This window comes from Achroia grisella, unplaced genomic scaffold (genome assembly GCF_030625045.1).
Source record: "Achroia grisella isolate CSIRO2021 unplaced genomic scaffold, CSIRO_AGI_Agris_v1 utg1581, whole genome shotgun sequence".
In the NCBI taxonomy this organism is placed as follows: domain Eukaryota; kingdom Metazoa; phylum Arthropoda; class Insecta; order Lepidoptera; family Pyralidae; genus Achroia; species Achroia grisella.
In genome coordinates, this window is record NW_026712659.1 from 13392 (window position 1) to 25595 (window position 12204).

A 12204-nucleotide genomic window follows, 5' to 3' on the forward strand; every position below is an offset into this window, starting at 1 on the left:
TTTGGATAATGTATCCACAATATTGTCACCATAACAATATACAGCTAAGTCGTCAGCAAATTGGAGATTATGGACATAAGGCCCTAAAGCATCATTAATTCTATGAACATAAATAATATATAATAAAGGACTGAGTATACCACCTTGTGATACTCCTACATGAGATAAGCGAGGACCTATACATGAAACATTACTAACTTTAACGTATAATTTTCGACCATTCATAAAATTATATAACCATATTGCTAGTTTATTTGAAACTCCGACAGAAATTAAGATATCTGCCAAAATCTTCGGATTTACATTATTGAATGCACCCACTATATCCAGAAAAATTGCTACCAAATGTTGATTATTTTCTAAAGCTTTCTTAATATCGATATAAAAATGCCCTAAGCTTTCCCGAGCTGAAAATCCTCGTCTGAATCCAAATTGATTCGACGGCAATAGATTTTGAGACTCGAAATAAAACTCTAGTCTTTGTTTAAGCAATTGTTCAAAAACTTTTCCTATACACGATGTTAATGTAATGGGCCGATAAGAATCAGCAACATATAAATTTTTATTAGGCTTTAACACAGGAATAAGATAATCTGTTTTCCATTCTTTTGGAATTATAGAGTTATACCATAATAAATTTATAATAATTAAGAAGGTATTTAAATTGTTACCATTTAATGCTTTCAACATTTTGTATGAAATATTATCCAACCCAACTGCTGTGTCCCTTCTTGATTTTAATGCTGATTGAAGCTCTGCTAATTTGAAAGGTTTATCAAAGAAAATATCTTTAGCTTTATCAGAATTGTTAGGAACTGTTGTAAAAGGGCTCGCAACGTAATCTGGAGTATATTTGTGTAAAAATTCATTTAACCACATATCATCGTTACCTGAGTTGTAAGTGCGAGGTTTATTTATATATTTCTTATTAAATTTTCGAACTTTTGTCCAAACATTAGATATAGAAGTGGTTCTGTTTAAATTAGAACAGTATTCATGCCAACTTTGTAAACGCACAGTTTTAATAGTAAGTTTTTTTTCCGCTTGCAATCTTTTAAACTTAATATAATTATCTGTGGTAGGATCATATTTAAAATCTATATATGCTTGTTTACTTTTACGAACAGCTGTTGCACAAGTGTCATTCCACCATGGTACTGGAGGATGCTTATATTTTGATAGTTTAGAATTGCTAGAAGAATTACAATTGTATTGTTTTTGATGTGCCGATGAACTCTTATTTAGAACAATATCAATAGAATTTAAAATAATATTACAAAAAGTGTCATATGTTGAACACGGATCGCTCTCATTGACAGAAAAGCCTTGTAATTTGGAATTAACAATTTTACTGTAATTGTCCCAGTTTACAAGTCGCAAGTTACGCCGATTTACTGGAACTGATACACAATTATTTGCTCCTTTACAAGAAAAATTGGAATATTGTAAATTTAATTGTGTTATTGTTGGCAAATGATAACTACCTAACGGATCTTCGTAAACATACCAGTTACATGAAAGGGATAAAGAAGGACTAACTATGGTTAAATCCAAGCCATTTGGCTTCCAAATATGACTACCTACAGTAGTGACATGACCATCGTTTAATAAAACTAGGTTACATTCATCTAAAGTTTCTAAAATATCTCTACCTCTGGGTTTAATTGAATCACAACCCCAAATGGTGTGATGTGCATTAAAATCACCAGCAATTATAAAAGGCTTAGGAGTATTATTTACAAAGTTAACAAGTTTAGATTTTGTGAAAGGTACTGAACAATTGGTGGGGCAATAAATAGTAGCTAATGATATTTTTTCATTGTTTATAATGATCTGAATGACTAAAGTTTGTATTGAATCGTCAGAAAACATATTAATTCTATTATAATGAAGGTTTTCATGTATGATAATAGCAACACCGTTGTGGTAATTACCTGAGTCATTGCGTTCTATTTTATAACCCTTTATTTTTAATTTATGATGTGGCCGAAGCCAAGTTTCACATAAAAGTGCAATATGTATGTTATTACTGTAAAGAAAATGTGTGAGTAAATGTCGATTGCTCAGCAGACTTTGAGCGTTCCACTGAGCTATATTTAAATTATTTAAGGTGAATTTTGAGAGCTAATGTTTTTGTTACTGAAATTTTCAGTAAGAATGTCTAATAAATTTTTTGTGCAAATTGAAGTATTTTGAGTTTTATTTAATGTAATCAATTTTACTATGGACTCTACTAAGAGACCAAGAGATTTATCATCATTTTTAAGAAAAGAAATCAAATCATTATTATATTTATTCTGTCTAGTACCTAGTGATGGGAAAGATTTAAATACATCTGCATATGAAGATGTTTGAGCTTTGTTTCTGTTTTCTATAATTTTTTTTTGTTTGATTGGACATTTGGAGGAAATACTAACATGATTACCATCGCAATGGAAACATTTGGCATTTTCTACTGGTGTATCGCATATTTTAAAATTATGACTTCCTTTGCATATGGAGCATGTCTCTGCATTTTTACAATATTTAGCTAGATGTCCATACCTCAAACAACGGAAGCACTGCTTCACAGGAGCGATGTATGGTGATATATCGTGTCGCCATCCTTCAAGGTCCACATAATCTGGAAGAACTGAAGCTGCAAAAGTGATTGCTATGGTCTGAGTTGGCTGTAGAAAAAAGTTAGTATCATTTTTAACTTTACGTAGAAACCGCCGAACACATATAATTTTTTTATAACTTGATATCATGGTATATATCTTCTTATTGGATAGGTTTAATGGGACATTCCTAATGACTCCTGTAACTTCTGTGGATCCAGCTGGTATACTCGCTTTAAATTGGTATTCTTTAAGAAAGGTAAAATTATTTAGGAAAGCATTTGCAAGGCCAGGTTTCTCAAAATATACTCCTATTTTATACTTATTTAAGCTTCTGAGATACTTGACTCCTTTATTAAACCTTTTTAAACAAGATGAAAGAGATAGAAGGTCTCTAGAGCCTATTATAGTTTTAGGGTCACTAGACTCAACGAATACAACGAATTCAGTTGCACCGGAATCCTCTGGATAACGTCTATGATAATCCGTGACAAAATAAGTTTTATACAGTTCTTTCTGATCTAATTCCACTTCGTCAGATTCGGATGAAGTTGAAGATTTGCAGTCACTATCTGGATCATCTGGAGATACAGGCTTTTTACGCTTTCTTCTACTCTTCCCCATGTTGTGGGTTATTTATTTTATTTTAACCACAATATATACGATATACAATTGAATAAACCAAATAAAATAAAATAAAATTTTTATAATAGCGCGCTTCCTTTCAAGCGTTCCCGCGCTTTTTTTTTCTCTTTGGCATAATTAATATTGTTCATAACGTACTCTGTGCAGTTGACAGAGCCTGTTTTGTAAAAATGGCGGGAACGGCCTAATTAAATGTGAAGCGCAATTTAGCATTTTATTTATTTAAATATTTAAATACAGTACAAATTGGCGACGAGTAATAATTCACGTGTGTAATTAAGTCTGCATTAATAAAATTGTATTGTTAATGTATGTAATGGCTGGTTACGGAAACATAATGTTCGGCGGTAGCCTCACCTTTGACCACCGCTCTCAGGAATGGAGCATATTCAAAAGTCGATTTATTCAGTACTGCACCGCAAATGATATTAATGAAGAGAATGATAAAAGTGGAATAAAACGGCGAGCATTATTATTAACGGCTTTGGTGGAAGACACATACCGCGTAGCGCGGGATATCATTTTTCCTACGCCATTAGAAAGTGAAGAATATAAATATCTCTTGGAGAAATTAGATACTCATTTTTCTTCAAGAAAGAGTACATTTGCAGAACGTTATCAATTTTATAAGGCAGAACAACGGTTAGGAGAAGATTTGGCTGAATGGGCGGCACGAGTGCGACATTTAGCGCAGTATTGTGGATTTAAAACAGAGCTGGAGACCGCTTTGAGAGATCGTTTTGTACTGGGATTGGAAAACGCAAGAGAGAAAGAGAAATTATTTGCAGAATCCATTGATACGCTAACGTTTAATAGGGCGTTAGAAATAGCGCAGAATGTACGGTGTGCCCGGATCGCATTGCAAGCGTCGCAGACAGAAGAGAGCGCGGACGGCGCGGCTGGCTCGCGGCGGCCTCAGCTCCAGGAGGAGCCGATTTACGCGCTGCGCACCGCCCGCACCGAAGCGGCGGCGGCGGCGGAGCTTCGCCGGTTACATTTAACTGCTCGTCATAGTGTTAATCAAAATGTGGTTTGTGAAGTGTGTGGGTATAAAAACCATACAAAAGAAAAGTGTCGTTATGCTGAGTTCATATGTCGAAAGTGTAATAACAAAGGTCATTTACAACGAATGTGTAAATCTAAGGTTAAAAATTGTAAATACTTGGCTGTGGATGATCACGACGACATGGTTGAAGGTAATTTTAATTTACTTAGTATAGAGTGTGTGGACGGAAAACCGATGCGCCAGGTGGTGTCTATAGGCCATAGCGACGTTCTATGCGAGATAGATAGCGGCAGCGCGGTGTCAGTCCTGCCGGCTCACATATACGAGTTGTGTTTTAAAAGTAAATATAACCTTAAGTCGTGTAATGTGGTGTTGAATTGCTATAATGGAAGTAAAATATCGCCGTTGGGATACGTATCTCTGCCGATCACTTTTGAGAGGTGTACTAAGTTGATTAAATTATTTATTATTGCTACGGACGGAAATCAACCAACATTGTTAGGTCGGGATTTTATAAGCATATTTAATTTAAAGTTGTGTAGTCAATTACACAATTGTAACTATTTAGAAAAAGATGTTGATATATTTTTGATGCAAAAGTACGAAACGCTATTTAAAAATGAATTAGGTACATTTAATAAATATAAGATTAATATTAAAATAAAACCCGACGTACATTTAAAGTTTTTTAAGGCTCGTCCGGTACCTTTGGCATTAAAACAAAAAGTAGAAAACGAGTTGCAACGATTGTCGAATTTAGGTATTTTAGAAAAAGTAGAACATTCCGAATTTGCCACACCCATCGTTCCTGTGTTACGGTCAGATGGCGGTATAAGGATTTGTGGTGATTTTTCGGTAACGCTGAACAAAGCATTACTGATGGAAAACTATCCATTGCCACGCATTGAAGATTTATTTGCAAAACTACATGGAGGGTTGCAATTTTCTAAATTAGATTTGTGTAGGGCCTATAATCAGCTAGAATTAGATGATTCTAAATATTTAACATGTATTAACACCCACAAAGGTTTATTTGTATATAATAGGTTAGTGTTTGGTTTGTCTAACGCACCTTTTATCTTCCAGCGGACAATGGAACAGTTACTGGCAGATATAGAGGGTACATGTATATTTTTAGATGATATTTTAGTCACAGGATGTACTAAGGAACAACATCTCGAAAGGTTGGAACAGGTTTTAGGAAGATTACAGGAAGCAGGTCTACGGTTAAAACGAGAAAAATGTGAACTATTTAAGGATAGCGTAGAATACTTAGGTTTTCGTATAGATCGTAATGGTTTACATAAAGCTGAAAGTAAGGTGAAGGCTATTTTAAATTGTAGTTGTCCGAAGAATGTTACAGAGCTCAAATCATTTTTAGGGATGGTGAACTATTATAGATGTTTTGTTCCTAATACGTCTAGTGTGTTGAGCTCCTTACATGCATTATTAAAAAAAGACACAAAATGGAATTGGGGAGAGGAGCAGAATTCTGCTTTTAATAAAATAAAATTAGAATTGTCATAGGATCGGGTATTAGCTCATTGCAGTCCAGAGTACGAGACCATAGTGACAGCGGACGCCGGGCCGCTAGGTCTAGGAGCAGTGCTGGCGCAGAGACAACCCGACGGCACCGAGCGGGTGGTGGCCTACGCGTCTCGGTCCTTGTCTAAAACGGAACGTAATTATGCACAAATACAAAAAGAAGCTACTTCCATTGTATTTGCAATTAAAAAATTCCATCATTATTTATATGGAAGATCTGTACCTTTTATTTTGCGTACAGACCACAAGCCTTTATTATCAATCTTTGGTAATAAAAAAGGAATACCAGAGATGGCAGCTAATAGACTGCAGCGTTATGCTTTATTTTTATCAGCATATAATTTTAAAATTGAATACATCAAGGGCGATAATAATGTAGCAGATTTTTTATCGCGTAGTGTAAGTTCCGTAGGTTTGCTCGACAGTGAAGATGATTTTGATATTGATCGTACGACTTATATAAACTTTATTGACGATTCTATTTTAAAACCAATAACAGTAGAGGATATAAAAAAGGAAACGGGATTAGATGAAATTTTAAAGAAAGTAGCTTATTATATTAATACGGGTTGGCCTCCTAAGATGTCGGACATGGATGTTAAAATACTTTATGTGTCGTTTTGAATTATCGTTTGAAAATAAGTGTATTTTACGAGGTCACAAAGTAGTAATACCGCATAAGTTTAGAGAGCGCATATTAAATGAATTGCATAGTTCACATTTCGGTGTAGTTCGAACGAAAACTTAGGCGAGGGCTAGATTTTGGTGGCCTAATATTGACAGACACATTGAAGAGAAAATAGGTTCGTGCAGCTTATGCAACTCTTTTCGTAGTTCACCTCCCCGTTCGCCTCTCGCACAGTGGTCATTTCCGACAGAACCTTGGAAACGTATTCACTTGGACATGTTTTCAATTGATAAGTACCAATTTTTGGTAGCTGTCGATGCCCATTCAAAATGGATTGAGTGTTTTTTGATGTCGGGAACTGACACTTTGTCAGTTATAAATAAATTAGATGAGATGTTTAGCAGGTTCGGATTAGTTCATACGTTAGTGACAGACAATGCAATGAATTTTTGTTCTAGTCAGTTCAAAGATTTTTGTGACTTGAATGGTATAAAACATATTACAATATCACCATACCACCCAGAGTCTAATGGTCAGGCTGAAAATAGCGTAAAAACAATAAAAAGGGCAGTACGGAATATATTAAAAGAAAATACGCATGTAAGAGATATTGTAAAAAAATTAAACAATTTTTTGTTCAATTATCGCAATTCAACACACTGTACCACCGGATTTTCACCTGCTAAATTATTATTAGGGCGGCCACTGCGCTGTCGGTTTGACTTATTACGTGTTATTCTACCTGAAAATACTCCAGTAGTGTCGTTAGCATCCACAGCTCAAAATAATGTTTTTGTTAAACAGATCTCACAGAGTAAGCAGTATGGGGGACATCGCAGAACAGATTTTTCGATAGGAAGTAAGGTATTGGTGAAACATGTATTTAAAAATGGTATGAAATATATTTGGAAATTGGGAACTGTACAACGAAAAATCGGTTCTAGGATGTATGTTATTTTTGTGCATGATTTAAATTGTTATGTAAGAAAACATGTGGATCAGTTATTGTCATACAAAGGGCCAATTTCACGTCAAAGTTCAGACGAGGTTAGTTTAAATGGAGAATACTCTAGTACAGAAGGAACAAACAGAAATGGAAACGAGGAGACAGTTCCAGAGACAGTATATCAATCAGTAGTTCCGGAGGAGATAATAACAGATCCAAATATCTGCAATCCACAGTCATCAAAACCGTCACATATCACACATCCATCGCAAGCATCACATGTTGAATCATTCATACCAGAAGAGAGTTCTACAAAAGTAGCCAATGAAGGAATCATGGGAACAATAACATCACCGCTCATAGATATAGACCCAGGAGAAGGAATATCTGGTCTATCAGATTCAACCACTATAACGAAAATAGCGGAGGATACTCGAGCTGACGATATGTTAGTTACAGAAGCAGTGCCCAATGTTATAAATAGAGGCCGTAATCCAATAAGATCCACGAGAAACAAAAAAGTTAATTATAAGTATTAGTTTTAAAATGTAATTTGTGTAAAATATAAAATTTGTATAATTTTTAAAATAATTGGGGGAGGGATTGTAGTATATATAGTCTTTGGCATAATTAATATTGTTCATAACGTACTCTGTGCAGTTGACAGAGCCTGATTGTAAAAATGGCGGGAACGGCCTAATTAAATGTGAAGCGCAATTTAGCATTTTATTTATTTAAATATTTAAATACAGTACACAATGAAGCTGTACTTGTGCACAATTCAATGCTTTCAACATACTACTAGTAACAATGATTCAAGTAACTTGAAGTTGAAGTAGAGTATCCAAGGGAGTGTCTGTACTGGCGCGTGGCGTACTACTAGCATGGTACTGTACATGGTACAGTGTAGAGTTTGGTTCGGTGTGTGTACCCTGTACCCTGTACCCTGTACCCTGTACACTGTACACTGTACAGGCGCGGTGTGGGCGTGCGGGCGGCGTGCTCGGCGGCGTGCGGCGTGGGGCAGTGGGCGCGCGTGGGGCAGGGCCGCGCGCGCTGCTGCTGGGCGTGCGTCACGTGCGCGCCGCTCGCTGTCACCGCCGCGCCGCCCGCCGCCGGCTGCCGCCTCTGTGCGCCCGGACACAGGCCCGACCTGCGCCGCCTGCGTGCGTACTACCACATACCACCGCCCTGCCGCCCGCCGCACGTCCAGTCTAGTCACTTACTCAGAGCAATAGCTTCTGTCACCCTTGGCGACCACAACTCGCGATAATAGTACCTACCTCTCGTCAGAAAAAGATGCCAAAATGTGGGGTTACTCTGAACACTATGTTTTGGTACCCTCTAAAGTTTTCTGTAACCTTCCTACCGAAGCGAGAGTAGAGCAGAGCGTCCTGTACAGACTACATAGTAGGTTGAAATATGCAACTAACAACACATCGGTGATAAACAGATGAATATAAATACAGTACACACACCAAAATTTTTTTTTTACAATTTTGGTCTGTCAGTCTGTTCGGGGTAATCTTTGAAATGACTGGACCGATTTTGACGAGATTTTTTTAGACGGGTAACTGATGTAGCAAGGAGTAACTTAGGCTACTTTTATTTAAAAAAAAATAAAGTTATATTCCACGCGAACGAAGTCGTGGGTATAGCTAGTTAATAAATATGATTACTATACTATTTTAAGGATGCCTGCCCTCGGCAGTGGAGTGGGGTACGGACGGTCACTGGGCGCGGATCGTAGCCATGGCGGCCGGTGGTGTAGGGCTGGCCGCGGTGGTGGTGAGCGGCGCCACGTTGTGGCGTCACCGCGCTACGCCCGTCGTGAAGTCGGCGTCGCGGGAGCTGTGCGCCCTGCTGCTGTGCTCGGCGGCGGTCTGCCACAGCGCCGCGCTGGCGGCCGCGCTGCGCCCCGCGACGGTGCCCTGTGCACTAGTGCGGCTGGCCGCGCCCGCCCTCGCCGGGGTGTACGCCGCGATCCTGGCGCGCACTCTGCGGATCGCACGCCTCGTGACGGCTGTGGAGAAGCGGCCGACGATGCGTCCCCGCTTGCTGTCGTCGCGCGCACAGGTATGGACCTGGCTGGGCCTGAGCGCGCCCGGGATCGCTACGGCTGCGTGGAGCGCGGTACGGTGGCCGCCGACGACCCGGCTGGTGCACCCGGGGCGCGCGCGGGCCGTGCTCACGTGCGGCGGCGAGCTGGCCGCGGCGCAGCTGCCGCCGCTGGCGCCGGCGCTGGTGCTGCTGGCGGCGTGCGTGGCGGCGGCGGTGCGCACGCGCCGGCTGCCCCACAACTTCAACGAGACGCGGTTCGTGGGCGCGGCCGCGTACGCCACGTGCGTGACGTGGGTGGCGTTCTTCCCGCTGTACGCGGCCACGGCGGCGCGCACGAGCACGCTGTGCGGCTGCGTGTCGCTGTCGGCGGGCGCGTGCGTGGCGCTCTCGCTGGGCCCCAGGGTGTGGGTGTGCGTGTGCCGGCCGGCGCGCAACACCAGAGCATACTTCCTGACAGCCACGTCCATACGATGTCACCTTGGAAAATATAGACCCGGAAAGGAAACACGAAACCCCGTCGAGATTCATAAAACAGGTACATTTTAAAATAAATTAGAACGTCATGAGATCAGACATTGTAATGTACTTGTGGAGATTTGGCGAGGCGACGAATGTATGCCAATACAAACGTACGGCACGGTTCGGCTTCAGCGCCATATTTAAACATGTTTAGTGGAGCTATCGAAGGAAAGCTCGGATCCATTAATTGCCAATACAATCACAAATATTTTTTATGTGAATGGCTTTCTAACTGCAGCTAATACAGAAGCAGAACTGAAATACATAATTAATGAAGTTATTAATTGGGTGCACTTGTACTTCCATGTTTTACGATTGTAAAGTTAATATACAACGGTCTCGTAATACGTAATACGACTAATACTCGTAATAGGGACGATTAAACCGAATCGAAACAGAATGAAAATTCATCAAAGTAAACAGTGAATTATAAATTGCACTCTTGTAGTATAGTGTACTTGTGTTTTCAAATGAATGTTGTAGATGTTACAATAATACTATTGTACAATGACGTTCATAAGCGGATAAAATGTCCTACATGAATGATTTTTGAATTTGAATACAAATTCATTTAAATTCAAATTTGTGAGAATAGAGTGACCACCAGCATATGCTATTGCTAAAGCAAATAGTCTAATCAGCCCGAGCAGACCAATCCCCACAAGCAGCACCCGTTCTCGAGTATGACGAATGATTTCATTTTAATTTTCATTTCAATCAAAATAAACAGAAACTGAACTCCATTTATAGTACGGGTTCCAGGGAGTCTTTACGAGAGTGCTTTAAGGAATCAAATATCCTCACCGTTACTTCTCAATATATTTATGAAAATATCATGTATGCCAGGAAGAATATAGACAGGTTCAAAAGAGTTAATGATTGCACCAATAAAAGCTTACGTTTGGCTAAAGTTAGTAATTCGTTTTATGGCAATTGCGTAAGGTTTTACAATAAAATACCAGAGTATGTTATAAATCTGCCTGAAAAAAGATTTAAATGTCAAATAAAATACTTCCTTTGCAAGCTTACTATAAAATTGAAGAATTCGTTAACGATAATAATGTTTTTATAGAAAAACTTTAAATCTATACATAGCACTGACAATATTATCTGATTACACTAATAATGAGTGCGTAGCGATTTCTATGTTGATAATCGCATACCTCTTACTTGTTACACTGTAATTATTTATATAAAAAAACGTCTATTAAAAAGAGCAACACACAAGTTTCTTGCTCATTCTTCTTGTGATGAATCTGCATTCCGAATGAGTGGTGGAATCAAAATATGACTATTCAAAAGTGCTTGTAATGAGTTTATTTGAATAAAGATTATTTCTATTTCTATTTCTATTGAACAATATTGTAGGTTGCTGCGAAGCTGCTTCTCAGACGGATACACCAGTCGGGGTCACGTGTGCGGAGGGTGGCGAGTGTGAGACGCGGGGAGCGTGTGCGCGCGTGACCCGGCTGCAGGCCGCCGGGGACGGGCGGGACGCGGGCTCGGACCCGGACCCGGACCCGGACCCGGACGCCGCCGACACCGTGCTCATAGTACTGCTGCATCACCGACACATGCTGCCCCGCCTGCCATCAACATACGATATGCTTTAAAACCGTCTCACCGTTCATATAAACACGTGACCGTCATTGTCTGTGTAATGAGTACAAAATGAGTAATGACAGTCGTAATTTGTATGCACCTATGAGGGTAGATATTTGGTAGATGTCCGTAGATCCGTAGACTACACAAAGCACGACAACCTAAATAGTTGGCTGGTGGTCGTAAACAAACATTGAATTTAGTGGCGTGTGCTGTGAGTAGGGTTGCCAGATAGAAACTTATCAAATCCGGGACCATAGAATACGTGGCCATAGAAAATAGTATCTTGTTTTTTTTATTTTGAAAGCATTTACAAAATAAAATGTATTTGAAAAAGAAAATACCATATATTGTCAAATACATACTTTCATTAGATAGGTATAACAAAATTGAAAATTAATTAGAATGTATAACAATGCACTCATATTGCGATAATGAATGTATAAAAACATTATAAGCAAGTGCCTAAATACTCAAACTTAATTCGCGTACCAATTTGAAATAAAAAAAACTTCAGAATTCGGGACAAAAAAGTCTACTGGACACGGGACAAGACGCAAATTCCAGCACAATCCCGGAATTCCCGGTTATGTGACAACCCTAGGTGTGAGCGTGTGACGCAGCCGCAGCGGCGCGGCGGGTCAAGAATAGA

General features: G+C 39.3%; 1 protein-coding gene across 1 annotated transcript; it reads left to right on the forward strand.

The window, feature by feature from the left end:
* Nucleotides 1–3561: 3561 nt before the first annotated feature.
* On the forward strand, nucleotides 3562–11563 carry LOC131841334 (uncharacterized). The gene is made up of 6 exons (XM_059189658.1): nucleotides 3562–4275; nucleotides 4313–4441; nucleotides 7229–7818; nucleotides 8346–8536; nucleotides 9064–9966; nucleotides 11319–11563. Exons 1-6 carry the CDS (start codon nucleotides 3562–3564, stop codon nucleotides 11561–11563), a joined length of 2772 nt encoding a protein of 923 aa, XP_059045641.1.
* Nucleotides 11564–12204: the final 641 nt, after the last annotated feature.